The sequence below is a fragment of the Anopheles moucheti genome, chromosome 2 (assembly GCF_943734755.1).
Source record: "Anopheles moucheti chromosome 2, idAnoMoucSN_F20_07, whole genome shotgun sequence".
Taxonomy (NCBI): Eukaryota; Metazoa; Arthropoda; class Insecta; order Diptera; family Culicidae; genus Anopheles; species Anopheles moucheti.
In genome coordinates this window covers 92353565-92379900 of record NC_069140.1, presented here as the reverse complement: position 1 = coordinate 92379900, position 26336 = coordinate 92353565, and the positions used below count along the sequence as shown (strand labels likewise).

The 26336-nt window shown below is 48.7% G+C and overlaps 1 protein-coding gene across 1 annotated transcript in view; it reads left to right on the top strand.

The window, feature by feature from the left end:
* LOC128298351 (teneurin-m) overlaps positions 1-21700 on the top strand; it is a 181132-nt gene extending 159432 nt beyond the window's left edge. The window contains exons 3-12 of the mRNA XM_053034101.1: positions 1473-1739; positions 3686-5548; positions 6551-6828; positions 7884-8100; positions 8171-8365; positions 8821-9232; positions 9297-9430; positions 9506-9713; positions 12296-12322; positions 14898-21700. Of these exons, the coding sequence (XP_052890061.1) occupies positions 1473-1739; positions 3686-5548; positions 6551-6828; positions 7884-8100; positions 8171-8365; positions 8821-9232; positions 9297-9430; positions 9506-9713; positions 12296-12322; positions 14898-20781 (9485 nt within the window). The 3' untranslated portion in view covers positions 20782-21700. The remainder of the gene's footprint in view (positions 1-1472; positions 1740-3685; positions 5549-6550; positions 6829-7883; positions 8101-8170; positions 8366-8820; positions 9233-9296; positions 9431-9505; positions 9714-12295; positions 12323-14897) is intronic.
* Positions 21701-26336: the final 4636 nt, after the last annotated feature.

The following is a 26336-nucleotide window of genomic DNA, read 5'->3' as shown; positions in this document are numbered from 1 at the left end:
CCCTTTTTTCCCGGGATTTTTCCAAACCAAGATAAAACCATTTCATCTTCATCGTCACAATCGGGTACCGGGGACAATAGTTACGGGCGACGGTGTGACACGCACGGTTACAAAACGCTCCCAACCGTACAATGCGCGGCACGTGCCGTGAGACATTAATAATCTTCGTACGAAATAATATCTGTATGGAGCAAACAAAAAAAAAAGGGTTTTTCCTCTGTTCCGGATTTTTCCCGGGGTGAATCCGGGTGGGGGTTGTTGTTTTGCATGTTGGTGGAAAACGCGTGGCAGTTAAAATATATCATCATTAGGAGAGTGTTTTTTTTCTTCTCCTTTCTGTTTAGTCGCTCCGTCACTCCCAACTGTCACCCAAAATTTCGCGATCAACACCGTGACCTCCGGACACTTCGTGTCAATCCTAGCTCAGCTGGTAGAGTTTCTTCTACTTGGAAACCCCTTTTTTCTTTCCTTTCCACACGTACGCAGGAATAGCCGAGTCAATATTGATCTTCGCAGTTTAGCGTCACCTTTTAATGGGCTTTAAGTCCGGTGGACGTACCGGAGACACAAACGCACAGCAAAAGTGGTGCGAAAATCCTTGAGCGTCCAGAGGGAAAAGTAAAAGGGGCGCCCCAAGTCTGCCTGTTTTCTTTCTTGTAGTGTTTGTGATGGATTAAACTACAGCTTTGAGGTTGAGCGTCGGTGTGGGTGCTTCCTTTGGCTGAGGGTTTTTCTCTCCGCAAACAAAAGGCTCTTACTTACCTACGCCACAATGGACAGACTACAAGTACAGACGACTCAGGCGACTGACGCGCAGCATCGCGACCGGGTGGGTGCCAGCTTGGAAATTAAAAAATAAACTCCATTACAAAGTAATAACCATCCACAAGCAGAGCAAGCAAGCAAGCAAAAAAGCATAAAATTGCACCACATGTGGCCAGAATGTTTTCGCCACCGACATTGTACCCACAAACTATGCAGGCGAGGTGTGAGAGAGATTGATATTTATGTTAATTGATTTTCGTCACCCGATTCCCCAACCCGTTTCGTCCAAATGGCGGAACAATGATGATTCGTTTGTCCTGCGGTCCGTCAGCTGGACAGCTCTTTTTTTGTTGGTGGACCCACCATCATCATCATCATTATTAATCGGTTCGATCCTTTTTTGGCGGGGGCTATTGGGAAGATCTCCCCGCGGAAATTTCTACTGAGCAAACATACACCGACCACGGTTTGCTCACAAAGGACTTATAATGGAATTATATGCCCTGGGGCGTACGGTGATGCTTAGAAGAACTAATAGAACATGCATAATGATAGCTTTACACCTCTGGAGCACCAAAACCACGCGAGTCCGTCAACCCAACTACAGGAATTCTTTACCTTTCCTCCTCATAAAGACCCTTAACCACTCAGTTCTAACGCGTTTTTTTCTGCTTCTCTCTCTCTCTCTTCTCCCACTTTAATTACAGCAATTAACAACAAAGGATCACCGATAGACTACAAAACCGGTTCCGCCTGCTCGACACCTACGAAGGACACGCTGAAAAGCTACGATCGCAACTGCATGGGTCCGGTACTGCCGCCCCGCAGCACCATGTGCGGTCCGCCGGCCCACCACTACTCGGCGCCACTCAACTTCCGCAAGGGCTTCACCTTCACCAAATGTACATGGAAGTGTACGGCTATCTTAGTGATACTATTAAGTGTTATACTCGTTATAACATTATTATTAACAGGTAATTGCACGCTTTTACGCGCCCCACACACCGTCACTTTAATCACCTAATTATAGAGACCCATCCGGTCCGTTCCTGAAGGGACGCTACGTCTAAATCCTACCGACGCGTGAGTACTTTCCACCGGTGGTTGGACTCGTTTGGAGGCTATTTGGGGGCCGAAATATTGGCTGACGTAATGTACATGGTACAAGCATCACAAAAAAACCCCCAGAGGAGGAGCACGGACAATTGCGCGGGGATGGAAGATTCGCGACAATGTCCGAGGTGTATCCCCCCAATACGTCCGGGGTGGCCTTATGTTACATTTGCGACAAGCAACACCCAAAAAAACACCCGAACATATCGGATCCAACAGGCAAAAGGGGCTATCCAAACTGTGGAACCTCAATGGCGGGTGGAGAGAAGGTCATCGCTGGATGAAGTGTGTGTGCTACAAAATGTTGTACCATTTGTTGCCTCCAATACCGACGGGGTTTTTTTGGGCACATCAGGACAGTTGACGAGGGAACAGCACACGACAGCAAAACCAAGCGTAGATTGTAACGCCTCGGTAACATGATGTCCGTAACCGTTCAACCTACACGCACCACCGGACAGGCGGAAGCTGTGCAAGAACACATCGTCCAAGCTTTGTCCATGTTGTTTTTCTGTGTGTGTGTGTGTGTGTGGAACTCCACCAGTGTGCAAGCAATGCTAATTTGTGCAAAGTCAAAAAAGATTTCACCCCAACTGGGGGGAGAGTTGGACACCGCTTTGTAACAGGCGACTGTTATGCGTTACATCACGAAACAAAAACGAGCAAAACGAGGGGCTAAATTTGATTCCACGGATAAAATCGGAGATTTCGGAGGTGGTCAGTTGGAAGGATATCAGGATAACCACCACCCGGCCAGGGCCTCGGAATATGATCGGTAACAAGAACAACCAAAAAACGGAATGAGAAATTCTACACCACCATCATTAGGAGAGGAAACCTTTTGGTCCGGTCCGGTCCACTCTCGGCGTTTTGGGACGCTTTTTAATCACTTAATTTGTGTGGCCGGCCCGCACGAGTTCTGGTGGAATCGTAATAAACCGCCATTAATGGCACATTCTACGTTCGTGGCCGAAGGACATCAAACCAAACAGGGGGGGTTTGTGTTTCAGTTGACAATTAAGAACGATTTTAGACATAAGCCTCCGTTTTGGAGTTGTTTTGGAGCGTGGATGTTTATTCTATTTGAGATTCGTCTGACGCTCTCCGTGGGTGCAATCGGTTCCATTCCGAGCGGCTGGCTAATGAACATGATTTACTAACCTTGACATGGGATAGAATTACTGTCCATATGTCCGTCTGCAAACATGAGACCCAGTGGTGGACAGTTAGCGTTCCTTTTTTTCCCCCGTAAAATCCCATTCTCAATTCCTCAAAAGGAAGTAACACTCCGCCTCGGGAAGAAGGCGAGTTGTATCGCTCGTTTCCATTTACGGTCCACCGTAGCTACCATTCTGTTGCTATATGTCAGTTTTTCCTGAGGGGTTTAAAGGAATAAACGATCGATTTTGCATCCGTTTTCAATATTCGATACCCTCTTGTTGGTTGTCAGCTGCTCAGTGGAATGATGATTAATTCCAGTACCCCCTTTAGGGACCTGAATTCTCACGATCTCTCTTCACCACAACGATCCTTCCCTCGGGGCCATCCGGAGATGAACTTCAGAACTCTGGAACTTCTGGATGCTACTTGATCCTCTTTGATCCTTTTTTGATTTGTTGGGTATTTAGACGACTTTTGTAGGGCTTTTTCACTCTTCCTTATGTAAAGCCTTCCAGTGTCCGGTAGCAAAACGCCTCCACCTTCAGGAACTCCATCAAGGAAGTCGGATGGGTCGATATGTTAAAATCCGGCTAGCGTTTTCTACTTATCATCTTCTCTAACTCTCCTTTTTCAATTTCGTTCACAGCATCTAACGTATTAAGTATATCATATCCAACCACCAACCCCTGTACAGTTCTAGTCGATGAGAAGGCAGAAATCTCCGCAGCCAAAAGCACGATAGCGGACGCGAACCGGGCCGGCATACCGGGTGGCGGCGGTGACGGGCTCGGCATCGATCAGTCCCTATCGCAATCCGCTTCCGGTCGGCCGAAACCCATCGCGGCCGACGAATCGTCTCCCGCGTCCTCAGCAGCAGCAGCGTCCGGTGGTGCGGGTTTGGCCGGGTCATCCTCGCTGTCGGCCGCCTCCACGGCAGCGACCGGCAAGGCAGCCGGCGCCGGTGCGGCAGGAACAGGTACAGTAACCGATAAGCGCATTGTTGCATCCTTACGTTCGGTAGAGTTGTTGCACGCGGTAGCTGATAGTGCCGGCACCACCGCTAGGGTGAAGCCTGGTGACGTTGGTGGTGGTGTGATGGTAGTTGCTAAGCGTTCCCGCCGTCAGACAACGGGTGACAGTAGCACCGGAACTGACACCGGCAGCACTGACCGCAACGATGGGCCCACTGACGGACGGTTTGATGATAACGATTTGTTGCATGCTTCGGTGGTTGATATTGTGGCCCTAACCGCTTCGACATCCGCTCCGCCGGACGGCAGCAAACAAGACACGCACGAGACGTGGTCTGGACGTGGTAACGATGAGTTGCCTGCTTCTGTCCAACCATTGACTAATTTACTTGCGGCAGCGGTGGGTGAAACTGCTGTCAACAATGAAACCGTTTACAATGGACGCGCTGATGGTGATGAGCATTCCCGAACCACCGGTACGGATGGGGCACGTTCTGCTGAAGACATCCAAGCGCCGGATGACGAAGGCTTCGCTGGTAGCATCGCACCGCGGCTAGATAATGGCATTTTTATCACTAATGATAATGACTTGCCACCGTCTACCACGGTCACGGTGACGTCCTCAGGTACCTTGAAGACGTCTTCGGAAGGCAATGTCCAAACGACACTCACCAAGGAAGTTATCGACGCACGATTCGGTGAGGATGAGAAATGGTCCAACGATGACCCATCGGCCGTACACGGTGGAATTTACGGTCACGTACCGCTGGATCAGTCGGAGGTAGCGCTGGTCAGCCTGGAGGATGGGTTGGAACTCGGCAAGGAGCGCGATAAGCACTACTACAAAACCATCGAACAGGTGGCCCCCGAGAACACACCGGACCAGCGGGAAGAGGTAAGAATTCACACACTGCCCGACGCGGTCCATCCGGTAACGGGCCAGCCCCCCGTTCCGTTGTACCTCATCAAGGAGGTAAACGGCACGTCATCCTCGGAGGAAGGCACGGAATTGCCGCGTCTGCTGGTAAACATTTCCATCGCCACCGATCACGGTTCGGGCACGGTGCAGCATTCCGTGTACGTCCTGCAGGTGTCCATACCGACACCGGCCGAACACATGCCCGCCGCAGCGGATGAACCGAAACCGGCCAACCTCGAGCAGCCAGCCGGGCCCCAGTGTCCACCGGAACCACCGCCGGCACCACCGTGTCCAATCAGATGTCCCACCGATTCGCTGTTCGCTCGCTATCGCGTCGTCGACGTGCAGGAGGACGACAGCGAGTTCGTGGAGGTCGATGAGGATGGGGTGGTGGGTGGCGGCGGTCACCGGGATGAGTATGAACTTTCCACCGAATCACCCGAAGCACTGGAAGCCAACGATGGTTTGACGCAAGAATTCACCACAGCGCCACGGTCGGAACTGCAGGCACTTACTGACGGTGATGATGATGATGCTACGACCTCCACCACGATACCGTCGACCACATCCGCAGCGCAATGTCCCGAGGTAACGCCACCGCCCATTCTCATCCTGGAAGGTGAGCAGCATCGAGCGAATTCGCGTCCCTCCGAAAACCCCTAACCTCCCATGCTCCCGAATTCCTACCCCTCGTTCGGGGCCGGACTTCATCTCGTCTTCATCTCGTTTTGGAGGTTCTTCCCGTGTACATACACCGTGTGTCCTGCGAATGGTGTGTCTTCATCAGGCAATCGATTTGCAAGAGCCGAAGCCCGAAATTCCCAGGCACTTTTTTGGGTTCGTCGAAGCGGAGCACCGTCAGCAGTCGGAAACTAACCTCACCAATGGATGTCGGTGGAACCTGCTTTAAATTCAGCACCGTGCCGGAGCTCTACTGCGGTGGCCGCACACTAATACGCGCGCCACCTACCCACGGGCGCTTCGCTTTTAGCCTTCCATCTGTATAAATACGCTTTAGTCGCGTTTTTCTTTTTTGCTTAGACACACTCATTTGCTTCTCTGCATTCGCTTGATTTGACCGCTTACCTTAGCTTGGACTTGTATGTGTGTGTGTATGTGTGTGTGGTTGTGGAGCTTTATCCTAGAACTAATTAGTATGCATCGAGTGTATTCTATGTGTTTGTGTGTGTGTGAGAGTAGTTTTTAGCAGTTGTGGCAGGAAGGAATGTTTGCAGTACATTCGGTAGTACATTCTCCACCCTTAGACCACTAACTTCCATAGTGATTGGCCTCAAAATCTCTTGTACAACATACATACTAACTAACCTTTTTTATTCCATTCGCTTCTCTTCCCTATTTTCTTCTCTCTTTCTCTCTCTTTCACACTTACTCTATACCTTTCTATCTCTTTTTATATTTTTTCTCCCTCTATTGTTTGATCCTAACCCTACTTTTTTGGCGCACTGCCGTACTTTACGTTCTATTTCCGTACCTCTGGTTTTTTGATTTGTTTTTGGTTCCCGGGTTCTTATTGTTTTGCAACTCATATGTGGCATTTTTGGGTTCATATGGTTGCCTTTTTCAAAACAAACGAACCACAACAAAAAAAACACTACAACAGGTGCACGAACATTCCCAGCGCGAAGCTTCCCACCGGACGGTACCACCTTCTCGCAGATCACCCTTGGCCAGCGGCTGTCGAAGGAGATCCCACCGTACAGCTACTGGAACATGCAGTTCTACCAGTCGGAACCGGCGTACGTCAAGTTCGATTACAGCATCCCCCGGGGCGCATCGATAGGTGTTTACGCGCGCCGTAACGCCCTGCCGACGCACACGCAGTATCACTTCAAAGAGGTCCTGAGCGGTTTCAATGCGCGCCAGACACGTGCCACTCATGTAAGTACATCCTCATCAACCGTACGTACCGCATCATCTTACGAGGTGTGTGTGTCCCTTAAAAGTCGGGTGGGGACCACAACCCGCTGTAGGGTAGAATTTAACCAGCTGGTAAAGTGTGTGCGCAATTCCTCACCCTCACGCTTTGGATGAAAAATACAATTCACGACCCACCCTCGGTCATTGATTTCTGTGTCTGCCAAGACCCGTTTTTACACGATCCATCAAGATCAGACAAAACTGATTAATTAGAACGATAGCCAGAAGAGCGAACCTCGTTTAGATCGGCACAATCGACCGGATTTGCTTGAATCGTCTTCCCGCGTTCGGGTAATTGAAAGCCGGTGCACGGATATTCGAGTGGTGTTTTATTCCGATCCCTATTATGCTTCACCATGCGGTGTTCGTTGTGCATGCACTGACGTCACTTCACCCGGCCGATATGGTAACGGAGCGGATTGCGTGTTTGAACATCCTTTAGCGACGTTGCCCCTTAGGCGGCCCCCTAGGACAAATGCCCAAACCACCACCACCCGGCCATTGGTCAACCTCATTTGTTGAGCGATTTATACCTCGCCGTAACAAGCGATCTCCTCTCTGGTCAGGAGGCCCATTGTGAGCTTGCGTGTGCGATGTAGCGATAATGAAAAGTTAACTAAACAACCTAAACGTCCCACTGTTCGTCGTTCCCCGTTTCGGTGGCCCCGAGTGCTGTGGCGCTGATTTGACGGCACCACCACCCGGCGGCAAGGTCACTGGGCAAATATTGATAAAAATACCCACGGAAGGTTTAGACGGGCAAAGCGAAGTGGCACCGAACATGAGTGACAGAAAGCAATAGGGTCGCGGAGCACTTCCTTATCCTTCAGGGGGTGAAGTCAGGAAATCACGCATCAGTAGCAGTAGAATGGGGCGTGAATATTCGTTAACTAAACATGAACATTAGTTCACGAAACCCATCCCGAATCTTGATAGGATCGTGAAAAGCAATCTACTTCTTTTGTATAAATGTATTATTAATGATATCGTTCGTTTTTTTTTTACTTCCTCTATAGCCATCGATGCGTCGCGAGGTCACACGCTACATGGAACCGGGCCATTGGTTCCTCTCAATCTACAACGATGACGGTGATGCGCAGGAGATTGCGTTCTACGCGGTGGTCGCCGAGGATATGACCCAGAACTGTCCGAACGGGTGTTCCGGCAATGGTCAGTGTCTGCTCGGACACTGCCAGTGCAATCCTGGCTTCGGTGGTGACGATTGCAGTGAGAGTAAGTGATGAACGGTATCCCGAACGAGGGCTGAACATCTCTCTAACGTCTATTTCGTTTGCCGTTGTAGGTGTCTGTCCAGTGCTCTGCTCGCAGCGTGGCGAATACATTAACGGCGAATGTCAGTGCAACCCGGGCTGGAAGGGCAAGGAGTGCTCGCTGCGCCATGACGAGTGCGAAGTACCGGACTGCAATGGGCATGGGCACTGTGTCAGCGGCAAGTGTGGATGCGTCCGTGGCTACAAGGGCAAATACTGCGAAGAAGGTAGCATTATACGTCAGAATTCCTTTCTTCCATCTTGTGTTGTAATTGGATCTTGTTTTGTTTTTTTATATTTCGTTCCGTGTTTGGGGACTTGGAGCTCCTTCGTTGAATAGCAATGTCGAGTACTCTGGAACTCAAAGAGCAAAGAGCTCTCTTGAGACTACTGAGAACTCAAGCGCACTACCCTTCTTTCACTATCTTTTTCCGCTGGTCTTTTGTCAATACGCGACTCGCGAGTACTAACACTAACACTGTAGAGATCATCCGCTGTAGACACATGCCACTCACACTCACCGTAGTGCCCAAACACACTCGTAGTATATCTGACCGCTCGCTCATGAGACTAACCCCCCTCAGGAATAGTGGAAATAAGCTCAAGAATATCTCAAATCTTATATCGCTGGCGTAACCCAAGTCTAATGGATTGCTGTTCTTCTTAACTCGTTTTCTCACAGTGGACTGTCCCCATCCGACCTGCACCGGGCATGGCTTCTGTGCCGAGGGTACCTGCATCTGCAAGAAGGGCTGGAAGGGACCGGACTGTGCCACGATGGACCAGGACGCGCTGCAATGTCTACCGGACTGTTCCGGCCACGGTACGTTCGATCTGGATTCGCAAACCTGCACCTGCGAACCGAAGTGGAGCGGTGAGGACTGTTCGAAGGAGCTGTGCGATCTGAACTGTGGACAGCACGGTCGGTGTGTCGGCGAAACCTGCAGCTGTGACGCTGGTTGGGGAGGCGAATACTGCAACAATAAGCTGTGCGATCCACGCTGTAATGAGCACGGACAGTGCAAGAACGGTACATGTCTGTGCGTTACCGGTTGGAACGGCAAACACTGCACATTGGAGGGATGTCCGAATGGGTAAATGATGCGCTTGAGGGTTACTGGAAGAGTCAGGTTAATAATGGAACATTCGTTTTTTTAGTTGCTCCCAGCACGGTCAGTGTCACGTTAGTGGAGAGCTGATGTGGGAATGCCGCTGCTACGAAGGCTGGGACGGTGTGGACTGCTCGGTACCGCTCGAACAAAACTGTGGTGACAATAAGGATAATGATCGCGGTAAGTATCGCTTGCACTTGCTACTTCAATGTCCGTAACACCATAATAATCTTGTTCCTTCAATTAATCCTTAAGACGGTCTGGTCGACTGCGAAGATCCCGAATGCTGCGGTAGTCACTCGTGCAAGACGAGCCAACTGTGCGTCTCCGCACCGAAACCAATCGATGTGCTGCTGCGCAAGCAACCGCCCGCCATTACGGCATCGTTCTTCGAACGCATGAAGTTCCTGATCGATGAGGGCAGCCTGCAGAACTACGCCAAGCTCGAAACGTTCAACGAAAGGTAAGCAGCCAACCGGTATTACCTGAAATGACTTTTTTTGTGTTGTGTTCTGTTCGTTTTCTTTTTTTCTGTTACGTTATACATACTTTTGTTTTCATCTCATTCGCGTGTTGTTTCATGTTTAATTTTGCATTGACTCGCCGACCCCCGGTTGCAGAGATCAATGATTATTATTTTGCTAGCAATTTGAAATGCTAATTTTGCAAAAAGGCAAACCAACGCGCGTGGCATTATGACCCGGTTGATTGGCGAACAGTTGCAGTCGGAGTTTTTTTTTATTCGTTGTTTGTTTTGTGTGTTTTACGATTTAAATATTTCTGTTGTTTTTTTGCTCTCTCTTTTCTCACTTTAATGTGGGACTTTGTAACCGTTTCGCACAGGTGTCGATAACGCGTTAATCGATCGATGTTTGTGCAAAGTTTCTGTTTTTTTTTGGTTTGACATTTGGACTCACCTTCAAATGCGTATCTGTTACCCGTTTGTTACTGTTTAGAGTTTATTTATTTGCAATAAATATTTTTTTAAAAGGGGTTTTTTTTTAAATTAAACCGATTTTATGTATCTGTTAACTGTTCGCCATCGCGCCCTTCCATTATGCCATGACTAATGGAGCGAATTTAGCACGAAGTTGCCTACAATCGTTCAATTTTTTATTCAAACTATCAAAGCAAAAGTTCATAATCGTACATCAACTATAAATATATATACACGTTCTGTTATTATATAATTACTATATAAATATATTATGTTGTGCCCCCGTCTATTTATACATCCTCCCGCTAATTACCAATTTGTTTTAATTTTTCAATGTTCCGCATTCAACCAAAACAAAAAACCAAACAGAGTCAAGTGAAGAAACAAACAAAAAGATAGAAAATTTGAACACCCCCTCTCTCTCTCTCTCTCTTTTGTCCACTCACCCTGAAAAAAAAACCCCGTGAAAAGTGTAGAAGAAGTGATTTTTTGTATGGAGTAGAGGAAAAAAAAACAGTTCCCCAAACTGCAGCTCCAGTCAGTGAAAATCATACGAAATGGTTCTGCATAGCAGCAAAACACAGCACAGAACAAAGAGTCTACACAAACACGCACACACACCGTGTCTATCTGTGTCTCTCGCAAGGAAGATAAATTAAACCCCATTAAAGGCATCGGCAAACATTGGCGCAATGCAAACAACGCGAACCCCCGGTTTTTTCGGGTGACAATTTCGTATGTTCTTTAATACGTTTCATCGACAGTTTTTTTTTGTTTTAGTTTCGCGTTGGACATTTCATCACCGCGACGAAAGCCGGAGGGTGCACAATTTGTGAAGATGGTGCGCCCGTGTATCACGTATAATGGTATCATAATTGTACGGTGATATTGTGATACCATTTGGAAACAATGCAGCCCAATATTTGGAACGGTGATGAGATCATTTTATGATGCAGCTTTTTTGTTGTTGCTGTTGTCGCTTCTGTCTCACCACCCTCCTTTGTTCCCTGTGATAGTGCCGCGAGCCAGGGTATACACCAGTTTCCATTATGTATCGCAAATTAATACATTAAATATTAATCATCATCGAGCACACTTTCGCGCACGGATGGAATGAGCTAACACCGTTCGCTCTGGGACGCCCCGTGAAGGACGGTGGTGCGTGTCTGGATGTGTGAGGTTTGTCATTTTCCCCCCCGCCGACGGGGGGCCCGGCAGGTGGGTGAAAAACCACCTAGCGCTGGGTGAAAATTCCATTCGCACCGGGACGGTTCTCGCCGTAAATCGATCGAGCCGATTTCGCCTGCTTCTTTTTTTGTTAAACAAAAGCCATTGACTTTTGCAGCTCGGGCAAGGGATGCATCAACCGCAACCAGCACCCCCTCACACCCGTCAACAAATTGCGTACGGGGCACAGGGAAAGGCTGTGAAAAATTAATTCATACTCAATCGCTCGATGATGATTATAACACCAGCACTTAATGCGATAATATTTTAATTATTACCAACCGTGGCTGGATACTTTGGTTGGGCAATTGCGCTATGCGTTTGCTATGGACGCTTAAAGCTGGGAAAATGGAAGCCAAATCCTTCTTTTTTTTTCACTTTGTGCCTCAGATTTTTATTGCTCATTTGCACCGCCGATTGATGGCAACATAGTAGTTAGAAACGTTGTTGCATTGCCCACCTTTACCTTTAATTAGATCACCAAGAGCTCGATTCATAGTTAGAGTAAGCTTAGCATACTGAAAATGGTTGAAATTAAAGGCAGTCTTCATGTGAACAAAGGAAAAATCATGGCTAGGGACACTATCCACCTTCAAATTCTACTAACAACTCCCCACATCCGTGGTTCCAAGCAGAAGAAACCAAAAAAAAAAACGTTTGATAAAATGTAATCCCATCTCGTCGAGAGAACTAATATCTAATCACTGTTTCCATTTTTGCTTTTCTCTCCTTCCATTTCTATCTCTCTCTCTCTCTCTCTCTCTCCGTTTCAATCTCGGCTAACCACTGTTCAAACTAACCACTACTAAACTACTACCACTACTACTACTACTACTACCACTACTATCACCATCACTTCTATTGCTTCGTGTATCGTGCAGCGTTTTTTGGAATCATTTTAATGCAAGGTAAGACCCCGCGTACCGAAACATCCCAATTACCAAAAGATTGGAAAGTTTTTTTTGAAGTACAAAAAAAGAATTCTATACACACTCGTCGGGGGTCAAAAGCATACGCGAGGAAAAGTCGTGTCGTGTCGCGAAAGGAACCACTCTCAGTAGTAGTAGCAAACTAGCGCGTAACCAAAACTAACCACTAAAGCTAAAACTACCCTTCCCGTCGATCCACTCGATCCAGCAATGTTGTGACAATGGTTGAATTTGTTCTGCAGTCTGCAGCGAAAAATCAAGCGGAAAAATAAACAAAAAAGATGCAAACTGTTTTGCGGAATAGTTTCCTTCCCAACTCACATCCCACTCCCCCTCACCTCCCGCCATCACCCACCGGTCATCCAACAAATAAACACTTACATTCCCCCCCGTCATACAATCATCTTACCCCTCATCCCGGGGGGTTTTTTTTCCACAAATCAATCCAGAAGGGCATGTTTTGCCTGTGTTCCAGCATAACTCCCCCTCAACCCGAGTACCTTTGTTTAGCAAGGCCTTTCACGCCTATATCGCGAAAACATTCCCGCGCCATAAAACCCCCCTAACTCTGTCCCATTTGTTGTCCTTTCTCGTTTTCCTCGCTTCCAAACAAAAAACCAAAAAAAAAAAATGTCAAGCTTTCCCACTTTTGATCTTCAGTTTTGTGTACCGTGATACCGAATTTATGTTTTAATTGTGTTCACACACACACACACGTTTCACCTTTTTGCGTACAGTCGGCGTAATTTGTGTTGTTTGTTTTTGTTTGTTCGTAGTGTCCATTTTGTTTGTTTATGTAGATGATTTTTTTTTCAAATCTCAATTTTCTATATATATTTCGCTGTATGTATGTGTGTATGTATGTATGTGTGTGTGAGTGAGTGTATGTGTGCAAACGAAAAACAAAATTGTTATTAAAATATTGTTCCGACTTATGTCGTGTTTGTCATATGAGCAAAGCAACACCCCAACATGGGAGTAACAAAAATATCCTTTGAAGCCTGATCCGGACATTCTTTCCCGGTCATGCGCCGGGAATTAAAACACCATTTTTTTGCACTCTTGTTGCATAAATGCGTAACTGGTAATTAAATTTTTCAATGAAAGAAAGAAAAAAATAATAACAACCTGCCAAAATGTGTGTGACAGGAGCGCAACACGAGCGTGACTTAACAAGATATTTTTCACACACACAGCCGTGACCGGGTACCGGCCCGTGACCCCGTTTATTGTGCAGGTTTCCCAAAAAGTGGGGAAAGACCATCGAAATATGTCCCCCCTGGTCCCATTGTGTTACGGCGCACCGGGCGCCTCCATGTTGCTATATGACACCAGGAAGCAACCAGTAGCGGCTGATCTATCCGGTCAGCCATTTTTTTTTGGGTTGGGGCCCGGATAAACCAAAACCCGAACAATCGGGGGGGTACTATTGGGCAGTAACCCAATTTTCGGCACACTCGTGTAGCCTTTAAATAAAATATAACCGAATCATTTTCGGACTATCCTCGGTGCGATCCTCCAACCCGAACTGCGGCCTGCCTGGCAATGGCATGTGCAGTTGCGGTTCGCATCCCCTGTCCATCCCCGCCCCCTTCGGGGTCGGGGTTTTTGTTGCAAAACCAGTTGGCAGAGTTCATAACCAAAAATTTATCACCACCCCGGGGGGTCGCTGTCACGCTGCTGGCGACAACGATTGTCACAGCCGATCGGGTTGTTGTTGGTGCACGGTACGATAAACTGCAACGCAACACGATGCAACTAACACGGGACAGAAGCCACATGTACATTATTATTAAAAAAAAAGAAACGAAAAAGAAACGAGGTCATCTCGTGTACATTATCGGGTGCGAGAGAATGAACAACGAACGCAAAAAAAAATCGCGCCACCCGGTCACGCATGTACCGCGCTGTGGCTACTAAATTGTGGCATGGACCCACAAACCCCATTGTGTCCCCGAGTGTGCCGAATGTTTATTGAAAATTTTAATGCTATTACATACAAAACATTTCAGCCCTCGGATACATGTCCCGAGTCGTTGCGGGGTTTTTTCCATGGTGCTTTCGTTTTTTTTTATTCTGCCGTTTCCTGGTCTTGGCGTACACGCGTACGTAATTCCATTATCAGTTCATCAATTTATCGTTTGCCGGTCAGCCATTTTGTTTGGTCCGGTGCGCGTTAATTAGGTTATGGTGGCAACACCGCTGCATGCTGTAGTTGTGTAGCTTAGATGCTTTGCGTGGAACTTTGTGTGTTTTGTGTTTGTTTTTCTGTCGTCCATAACATATTACGCCCTCAGTACACCCCCCCACACGAACCCCCCCCCCCCCCCCCTCGAACCATCCCCCGCTCCACCACCCGTTCCAACCCTGTTTCTCCAACTGTTTGTCCATTGTGAAAACTAGTACGTGTAAGATGTTACGCAGCAGTGGATGGGACCGACCGCATTTTGGTAGAAGAATTTCCTCGCGAACGCAATGCTCCTCCAGCCCGGGAAGTGTGGCGCTGTCCACTACTGAAGCATTACTAATCGGTGCTTTTGTTTATGTTTTGCAGCCGATCGGCCGTCATTCGAGGGCGCGTCGTCACCTCGCTCAACATGGGTTTGGTGGGTGTGCGCGTCAGCACCTCGACACCGCTGGAAGGCTTCACGCTCACCCGGGATGACGGTTGGTTCGATCTGATGGTGAACGGGGGCGGCGCGATAACGCTCCAGTTCGGCCGCTCGCCGTTCCGGCCCCAGACGCGCATCGTGCAGGTACCGTGGAACGAGGTCGTCATCATCGACACGGTGGTGATGTCTACGTCGGACGACAAATCGCACCATGGGCCACCGCACACCTGCTTTTCGCACGATTACGATCTCATGAAGCCGGTCGTGCTGGCCACGTGGAAGCACGGATTCCAGGGTGCCTGCCCGGATCGGAGCGCCATCCTGGCGGAGTCGCAGGTCATCCAGGAATCGCTCGCCATCCCCGGCACCGGTCTGAACCTCGTCTACCATAGCTCCCGTGCGGCTGGGTATCTGTCGACGATTAAGCTGCAGCTGACGCCGGACACGATCCCACCGACGCTGAAGCTCATCTATCTGCGCATCACCATCGAGGGCATACTGTTCGAGCGCGTGTTTGAGGCAGATCCCGGCATTAAGTTCACCTACCCGTGGAACCGGCTCAACATCTACCGGCAGCGTGTGTACGGCATCACCACGGCGGTGGTGAAGGTGGGCTACCAGTACACCGACTGCAAGGACGTGGTGTGGGACGTGCAGACGACGAAGCTGAGCGGGCATGACATGAGCATCTCGGAGGTGGGCGGTTGGAACTTGGACATCCACCATCGGTACAACTTCCACGAGGGCATCCTGCAGAAGGGCGACGGTTCCAACATCTATCTGAAGCATAAGCCGCGCGTTATTCTTACCGCGATGGGCGATGGACATCAGCGGCCGTTGGAGTGCGGGGATTGCAACGGTGTGGCCACCAAGCAACGTTTGCTGGCACCGGTAGCGCTGGCCGCAGCTCCCGACGGTAGTCTGTACGTGGGAGACTTCAACTACATCCGGCGGATCATGATCGACGGTACGGTGCGGACGGTGGTGAAGCTGAACGCAACACGCGTGTCCTACCGCTACCACATGGCGCTGAGCCCGCTCGATGGTTCGCTGTACGTTTCCGATCCCGAATCGCATCAGATCATCAAGGTGCGCAACAAGGACGACACACACGATCCCGACCACAACTGGGAACCGGTGGTGGGCAGTGGCGAACGGTGCCTGCCCGGCGATGAGGCTCACTGCGGCGACGGAGGGCTGGCGCGGGATGCGAAGCTTGCGTACCCGAAGGGCGTTGCCATCTCGTCGGACAACATCCTGTACTTTGCGGACGGCACCAACATACGGATGGTCGATCGGGACGGTGTGATCAGCACGCTGATCGGCAATCATATGCACAAGTCCCACTGGAAGCCGGTACCGTGCGAGGGAACGCTCAAGATAGAGGAGATGCATCTGCGGTGGCCGACGGAGCTGACGATTAATCCGCTGGACGACACGCTGCACATCATTGACGACCACATGATACTGCGCATGACACCGGATGGCCGTGTTCGGGTGATTGCCGGCAGGCCGATGCACTGTGCCACTGCTGGTGGCAGCGGACCTGGAACGGGTTTGAGCACGGGTGGAAGCGGAGCGGCATCGGCGGCACTGAACTACGACACCGATCTGGCCATTCATGCGACACTCGTAATGCCGCAGAGCATCGCCTTCGCACCGTCGGGTGATCTGTACGTGGCGGAAAGTGACTCACAGCGCATCAACCGCATTCGGGTGATCGGAACGGATGGAAAGATTGCGCCGTATGCCGGTGCGGAATCGAAGTGCAACTGTCTCGAGCGTGGCTGTGACTGCTACGAAGCGGACCACTATCTGGCGATCAGCGCCAAGTTTAACACGATCTCCGCCATTACGGTGACGCCGGACGGGCACGTCCACATTGCCGATCAGGCGAACTATCGCATCCGGTCGGTTATTTCCAGCTTGCCAGAGGCCGGCACCTCGAAGGAGTACGAGATCTATGCACCGAACGCGCAGGAGATCTACGTGTTTAATCGCTTCGGTCAGCATATCGCCACCAAGAACATTATGACCGGTGAGACGGTGTACAGCTTCCTGTACAATGTCAACACGTCGAATGGCAAGCTGAGCACGGTGACCGATGCGGCTGGCAACAAGGTGTTCCTGCTGCGCGATTACACCTCCCAGGTGAACTCGATCGAGAACACGAAGGGCCAGAAGTGTCGGCTGCGCATGACCCGCATGAAGATGCTGCACGAGCTCAACACGCCGGACAACTACAACGTGACGTTCGAGTATCACGGTCCGACGGGATTGCTGAAGACGAAGCTCGACTCGACCGGACGCTCGTACGTGTACAACTATGACGAGTTTGGACGTTTGACATCGGCCGTCACGCCAACCGGCAAGGTGATCGATCTTACGTTCGATCTGAGCGTACAGGGCGCCACCGTCAAGGTGACGGAGAATTCGCAACGCGAGGTGTCGATGCTGATCCAGGGATCGTCGGTTGTGTCGAAGGTTGGGGAGGCCGCCACCAAAACGACGGTTCTGCTCGATGGAGGCACCACAAGCGTTTCACCGTGGGGCAATGCCGTTTCGGTGGAGTCGGTGCCGTACGTACTGCTGGCGGAGGTAGATCCACTGCTAGGCGAAAGCTACCCCGTGCCGTCGAAACAACGCACCGAGATTAATGGTGATCTTTCCAACCGTTTCGAGTGGCGCTACTTCATCCGCCATGTACCGGTAAGGGGGAAGAATGCCCGCACGCTAACCCAGGTCGGTCGAAAGCTGCGCGTGAATGGTGAGAATCTGCTCACGTTCGAGTACGAGAAGGACACCTCCTCTATCACGGTGTCGGTGGACGATAAGACAGAGCTGCTGAACGTGACGTACGATAAGTCGTCGCGTCCGATCGCCTACCGGCCGCAGTCGGGCGAGTACGCCGATGTAGACCTCGAGTACGACCGTTTCGGGCGGCTGATCTCGTGGAAGTGGGGTAATCTGAAGGAAGAATACACGTTCGATCGTGCGGGTCGGCTGAATGAGATCAAGTACGGCGATGGTAGCTCCATTGTGTACGCGTTCAAGGACACCTTCAGCAGTCTGCCGCTCAAAGTAACCACACCGAGACGCTCGGACTATTTGCTGCAGTACGATGATGCCGGGGCGTTGCAATCACTGACGACTCCACGCGGCCACATCCACGCCTTCTCACTGCAAACGTCGCTCGGGTTCTTCAAGTATCAGTACTACTCGCCGATCAATCGCCACCCGTTTGAGATCCTGTACAGCGACGAGGGTCAAATACTGGCCAAGATTCATCCGCACCAGAGCGGCAAGGTGGCCTTCGTGCACGATACCGCTGGACGGCTGGAGACCGTGCTTGCTGGGCTGTCTTCCACGCAGTACACCTATCAGGAGAGTACGAGTCTGGTGAAGCAGGTGGAGGTGCTCGAGCCGGGCTTTGAGTTGCGCCGCGAGTTCAAGTACCACGCGGGTGTTCTGAAGGACGAGAAGCTTAAGTTCGGCTCGAAGAGTGGATTGGCTTCGGCACACTTCAAATACCAGTACGATGGTAATGCGCGGCTGAGCGGCATCGAAATGGACGTTAATGGCAAGGAGCTACCGATCGTGCGCTTCAAGTACGGTCCTGCTCAGGGCACGCTGGACGCGGTAAGCGATCTGCGCATTACGCGCAATGCATTCAACCGTACGGTCGTACAGGACACCTCCAAGCAATTCTTCACGATCACCGACTTCGATGAGCACGGACGCGTGAAGAGTGTTCTGATCAACATCAAGTCGTTCGATGTGTACAGGCTGGAGCTCGACTACGACCTGCGCAACAGAATCCGAACGCACAAGGTGATGGTGGGGCGCTCAACCTCGCTGGACAAGGTGAACTACAACGCGGATGGCCACGTGATGGAGGTGGTTGGAACGAACAGCTGGAAGTACGTGTACGACGAGAATGGCAACATTATTGGAATTCTGGAGCAGGGTGACAAGACCAATCTGGGCTACGATACGGGCGATCGGGTGGTGCAGGTTGGAGATGTCGAGTTCAACAGCTACGATGCGCGTGGTTACGTGGTGCGCCGGGGTGAGCAGAAGTATCGCTACAACAATCGCGGCCAGCTGATACACGCGATGGAGCGCGATCGTTTCCAGACCTGGTACTTCTACGACGATCTCGGCCGGCTAGTGGCTTGCCACGATGAGAAGGGTAACGTGACGCAGTACTTCTACGCCAACCTGAACGCACCGGAGCTGATCACCCACATCCACTACCCGAAGGCTGGACGTACGTCGCGACTGCTGTACGACGATCGTCACATGCTGATTGCGATCGAGACGGGCGATCAGCGGTACTACGTGGCGACGGATCAGAATGGCTCACCGATCGCACTGTTCGATGTTGGCGGAGCAATTGTGAAGGAGATCCGCCGGACTCCGTTCGGTAAAATCGTGAAGGACACCAACCCGGGCCTGTTTGTACCGATCGACTTCCATGGTGGGTTGCTCGATCCTAACACGCGACTAGTGTATATGGAACAGCGGCTGTACGATACCGGCGTCGGCCAGTGGATGACCCCGGCCTGGGAGCAGCTGGCCACGGAGATGCGCCACCCGACGGATGTGTTTATCTACCGCTTCCACAACAACGATCCCATCAATCGGCGCGAACCCGAGGGCAACTACATGAACGATCTGCGCTCCTGGTTGAAGCTGTTCGGGTACGACGTCACGAAGATGCAGGGTTCTCGCTATACCCGCGACATGATCTACCGGCCAACGGCGACGATCAAGTCGCCGCAGCTCGCACCCGACTTTGGCGTCATGTCCGGTCTGCAGTGCATCGTCGAGAAGGTGGACGAGAAGTTTGCCGACTTTGGTTTCATCCCGAAGCCGCTGCTGAAGATGGAGCTGAAGACGCGCAATCTGCTACCGCGCGTTGCCTACCGTCGGGGCGTGTTCGGGGAGGGCGTACTGATCTCACGCATCGATGGCCGTGCGCTGGTGAGCGTAGTGGACGGTTCGAACAGTGTCGTGCAGGATGTGGTGTCGTCCGTGTTCAACAACTCGCACTTCCTCGATCTGCACTTTAGCATCCACGATCAGGACGTGTTCTACTTCGTGAAGGACAACGTGATGAAGCTGCGCGACGATACGGAGGAGCTGCGACGGCTCGGCGGTATGTTCAACATTTCCGCGCACGAAATTAACGACCATGGCGGGGCGAACGGTAAGGAGCTGCGGCTGCACGGTCCGGACGCGGTCGTCATCATCAAGTACGGCGTCGATCCGGAACAGGAGCGGCACCGCATTCTGAAGCACGCCCACAAGCGGGCCGTTGAGCGCGCATGGGAGCTGGAGAAGCAGCTCGTTGCCGCGGGCTTCCAGGGCCGTGGCGATTGGACCGAGGAAGAAAAGGAAGAGCTCATCTCGCACGGTGACGTCGATGGGTGGATCGGTGTGGACATTCACAGCATCCACAAGTATCCGCAGCTAGCGGACGACCCGGGCAACGTCGCGTTCCAGCGTGACTCCAAGCGCAAACGGCGGAAGAGCGGTGGAACGGCCAGTGGTGGTGGCGGCGGTGGCAGTCACAAGGCAAAGCGTGAGCATCGCCACGAGACGATCATACTGCCGCTACCGGTGGCATCGGTTGCACCGTCCCCATCCGTACCGACGTCTTCGATGTCGTCCGCGACGTCTACATCTGCGTCGGCACCATCGCTGCCGTCGTCGGCGGTGTCATCTTCGCCCACTTCGCCATCGTCCTCGGTGCCATCCTCGGTACCGGCCGTCGTAGGGACCGCATCGGCCGCCACGGTACGGCCGAGTGTTCCAACGTGAAGCCTAACGACCGTTGGGCGCTAAGAGTCGATGCGCTGAGGGAGGATGTTCTAGATATTGTGATATACATAGGATTTACTTTCCTTCCGCCCCCCGTACCTTTCGGTTCCGTCAGTGTTGTTTGTTTTCTTTTCACCCCCGTAATATTGGTTAAGCTAATCCGGTGTGCAAGTAGAGGTTGATGAACCAAACAAAACGCAAATCAAAACCCCAATGTCTCCCGCAAGTAACCCCCGTGTTGGAGTCCTCCTCCTATGGAGCTCAGCAGGGGTTTTGCGTTTCCAAATGGTAAAAAGATGTCGATCCGTGAAGGGGGGCAGAAAAAAAAACTAAACTCACACAAACACACGAGCACGATCGCTGATCATTCATTCAAGTTTGCTTTTAGCAAGGATGTGCAGAGTGGCCACGTATAGGACGCTCCCATCTCTCCCCGCACATGGCAAGTAGATATTATTAGCGGCAATGAGGAGAAGAGGTGTATAGTTGTAGGTAATTAGCACACAGTGGAGTAGATAATTTAGGGCAGTCAACGCGGTGTATCCCTTCCGAAACTCCCAGTGGGAGCGCGTGTTTGTATCGATCGGTGTCGTTACAGTGCCATTAGACGATCGGTTTTGTTCGGTTCCGAGTCATAAACTGCAGCAGTCATCTAGGAGGTAGTAGGTAAAGCGAGCTGAATCTCTTTATTTTAACTCATATACCATAGAAGATTTTAAAGGTGAGCAGACGAAGGTTCGTTTGGTTCTTCTGCCATCCTCTATGTGTGTGCGTAGGGCAGGGTTACTCTCTCCCCCGGTGATCGTTGGGTGCATCTTGAAGCGTGACGTATTAGTACAGTTTAGCCGTGCCATAATCGTACCGATCCACTACAAACGTGAATAGTATTGCTGCGTCACAGCTTCGGTGTATTCGGCACACCGCGATTGTTCCGCACCCGCAGGACGCCGGAAAACAGATTGTACAGACCATAGGGTAATTATTAAACAGTGCACATAGAAGGAAGCACGCATAGGAGCAAACTTCGTACCAGTTTTTTGTTTTTCGCCGGAGTATATATTGCTGTCTACTAACACACCCCCCCAATGTGCTGCAATGTATGCTGCTCTTCCCGCTTTACTGTCACTGTCTTGTACCGTTTTTAATTTTACACAGCTACTCTAGCCAGCACACGCGCACTGTAGCGTTTCTTTGTTTTTGTCGCCGAAACCCACCAAATAAGTAGGAAGCAAAATGCAAGGAGCAATACATGAGAATACAACACGCTACAACATTACAATACAAAACTTACCACTCAAACGGTTGATAGGGTTTTGACGGACGCGAAGGGTAACTTACATTTATCACAGCGGCATCGATGTGAGTAGATAAAAGGGAACGCACGTGATCTTTGCTGTCGTGCGTTACCACACATTCTTTGGCTTCTACAGGGTATTTGTAAATTGTGAGCAGAAGGTGTAAAACAGATTGCCAGAACAGAAACACTGGATAGAGCATGGTGAGCATTATGTAACAGCAAACCGATCAATAGCGAGTAAAGAACAATATTAAAGCGGAAGCGAATACAGCAGAGGATAGTGAATGAGATCATAAATAGTTATCAAAATGTAGTACGACGACAGAGTGGAGGAACGCAAGTAAAGTTTGATTCTTTTTTTAACAAAAAAGGGAGAGTACACAAGGAAATGGTATAGGAAGCACATACAAAGAATGGAAAACAAAAGTACAGAAGGAATCGTCTTCTTCGTTTTTTTTTTAGGTTAGTTACTTTGTTCTGTGAGATGCATATCCAATAGAGCACTTACTTCTGTTCTAGTTGATGGGTGGCTTCCTACCCTGTTGTTCAAACCCACCCCTCCAAAAAAAAAACAGATAATGAGGTAATATTGTGGATGTGAGGTTCGTGTGTTTGTGTTCTCCTGTATCAACGCTAGTAGTAAAAGTAAATGGCAAACTTACCAAACCAGACATAAAAACGCACCGACCGTGAGTTTGATAGATGAGCTACCATCTCCGGACACTAATATCGGGAATCCGTACCCGGGCCTGGTACATGATCGTGTACCAGCCACGCAATAGAGGATTCGTTGTTTAAATATAAAGAGCAAATAAGCTAATGCGTCTTTTGTGAGATGAAAGAGGGAAAAACACGTTCTGATCGTCTAACCCGAACCTTTGAGTGAGTACACGTGTGTGTGTGTGTTTGTGTGTATGTGTAATAATTGCTGTAAAACAACAGAACTGACGTACGGATCGGATCGGATCGGATCGGAGAAGGAAGCAAAAACCCGGGCGGTGGAAACAACGCGAAGTTCGTTGATTGTGTAGGTTTTTGAATGCAAACAGTTGCAAAACAGATAAACCCTTGGTCGACGGTGGATGGACGGATAGGATAAGTCTTATAGACGCGAGTTTTGAGAATGCAGGAACTAAGATGTAAGCGAACTACTATGAAATAGAGCGCAAACCCCGTACACGCCCGGGCCGCGGGTGGTCGCAGTTGAATGATGAAATCTTAAAAGCAATATAAAGTGACGAAACGGTGTGAAACGGTGGATGATGCAATGCAGGGTGAACAACCCTGCAACTATAGGCATACGGTAGTGTGTACTAAACTGTACTAAAAAAAAACAAAACCATTAAATTCAAACATAATTGGGTGAATTTTGTCGCTAATAGACGGCCGTGTAGATGGATGCGAACAAATTACCGACTGTAAACGTTGTGAACTGTAGATGAAATTGTTTCCTCTCTCTCCTGCCCGATTCACCCGCCTCCCTGTGTCCCTCAGATCCCGCTAAAACAAACAAAACATCTTCCATCCAATCCAGAAACGATGATAAACTTTTAGTACGGCGAGTCGATTCATTGCGATTTGGAAATCGTTTCTACCTTCTACATTTCGTTCTATGCATTTCAAAGGAAACAAAAGGATAGACATAACTGATTTTGAGTAGACAGATGACAGTTTTATAACCTCATCGGACGATTTTGTGCAATCAAAAACATAGAAAAGTGGAAAGACACATAAACAGAAACAAAAACAAGAAAATGAAACGCGACAAGCAGAGTAGCTGATAGGAGCAAACAAATTAAGGTTGAAAAATAAGAAGTTATTGGTCAAAAATGTTTTCTTCTTTTGTGAGGATGAATCTGTTTTCTTTGTGTTACGTGTTAAGTTCAGCCAGGAGCAAAAAGTCCAAACCGTTTCTCTCTATTATATTCTCTTTTTCCCTGTTCGTGGCCTAAAATGGCCGAAGAGGGATCAGGGTCTGGTCTCGTTTCCCGATCAATAGTGACACTCGTACAACGCCACTTTAACAAAAAATCACAAAAAAAAATCATTCTGTGAAGCATAGAACGTGAACTCATAATATAAAAAAAAAGAAACGGAAACCCGTATAGTGTATAAGGCTAATTGGGCACGAACCGTGTCTTGCATGCATGTAAAACTTTGTAAATAGATTGTTTAGTAATAACAAAAAGGAAGAACAAGATGATGTAGGAGGATTAGTGCAGTATGTAAAGGAAAAAATGTGAAACAAGACGAGAAGAGATAAAACAAGAAAGAAAAAAAAACATAGGAACGAAATCGAAAACGTCCCCGCTAAATGAAACACAGCATGACAAAACAGTGAAAGCAAACAGCAGGATTACAAAACAGCTGTTGCAGAAGGACATGAAAACGACGCATGACTTTTTTTAAAAAACACACACAAAACAAAACTAACTAATCCTGTGTTTTGCGCTCACGTGTGGACTCACTTTTAAAGAGTGCAGAAAGTCATCAAAAAAGACGCAAACAACCTGTTTTACTTTATTTGTTTTTTGTAAATAAACCAAAAACTAATGATAACGCAATATTTCGCGTTCCCGAGTGACACGGGAATGGGAAAGTGGAAAATTAATAATAAAAACAAAAACATATAAAACGACAGTCAGCAAACTTTAGTACAGTGTCGTTCGTGGCACGGTACTAAAAGTATGATAAACGAAGTGAAAAATAAAAGGATTAGGACAGTAAAGAATGGACAGCTGAGGGAAAAAAAAGGATAAAAACAGAATGGAATAGGAAAGAGCAAAAGTAAGGGAAAGGAGATGTTAAACTGATCGCAAACCGAGTAGTAGTAGTTGTAGAAAGATTAAAACAAAACAAACAAAAGAAGAAATTTAGAACAAAACAAAACAATGCTGTTCGAAGCGAATTCCTCCTTCCCCTTCTTCCAACCCGCAGTGATCAGTGATGGTACGGGGTTGGGCTAGTACTTGAAGCGCAATTTATTGCGAGTGTATGTAGATTTTCTTTTCACTGTGCTACTTGCAACAACAACAACAAAAAAGAAGCAAATAAAGGTAGTAAACAGGAAGATAGAATTGGAAGACTTTGTAGGAGCAGCAAAGCAAACGAGATGAAGGCGATACTAGCCAAGGGGTAGAAGGGGACGACGTGTCTTCTTGAGCAGGTCGTGAAATTGTATAAATTTTACCTAAGTATAGTAGTGGAACAAACGAATGGTGATGAAGCTGAGGAATGTGCTGATGGCAGATGGCGTTCGTTTTTGCATGAATGCGCAAATGTACGGACGGAAACATCACATGGAGCAAGTTTGAAAGAAAAGAAAAAAACAGAAACATACAAAACAAAAATACAAAAACAAGCAAAAAAAATAAATAAACCGTAGTAGCAAAACAAAAGTGAACATGAACAGGTGGTAAGGAGAGAATAATACAACACGTAATAATAACATCAACGGAACAGGAGTGAAAGATGAAGCAAAAACAAACAAAAGGAACTTTGCGCATGCTGACATGAGGAGCGGCAATATTATTACGATTATTCATTATTATTATTATTCATAAAACTAATGAGGAAAATAAACATAAAAAATAATAAAAAACGAAGTTTCACATTTTAGCTTTACGCAATCTAGCTTTAAGATTGCTAGCAGTGCATCTGCATAAAAATTTTTATTTGAGACGCGAAAATCATTAAAAAAAACACGTCAAAATTATGTTTCTGAACAGTTTCATGAATCTCGGAGGATGTTCATGTTTATAAGTTTTATTTCAGTAATTTTTCGCCAAATTTTGTTTCCACAATTTTAACTGTCAACTCTCTGATAGATGTAGCAGTTCTAACATGAGCTAGCCACTTCTTTTTCGTTCGTTGTTTTAGTTTTTATTGGATTTTCAAGCTATTTTTATTATTATTATTATAATTATTGTTTTTTTTCTTCTTTTTTTGGGGCGGCTCGATGATGGTAGCGGAGCCGGTCTTTACACGAACGGACCGGACCAATCCCCCGTAGCAAGGACTGACTATCCGGCTACGTGATAAAATAAGTCGATACGGCCAGGCCGTTCTAACGAAACAAAAAATAATCATTGTTTTTTTTAATCATTGCATTATTATTTTTTATTATTTACGTTGTGATGTAGTCATGTTACACACTGTATTGGGTGAATAATGAGAAATGGATGGAGGATACCGTCCAACATCATATGTACTGCATGGTCTTCCATCTTGATCTTTCATAAAACGCAAAACAGGGGAA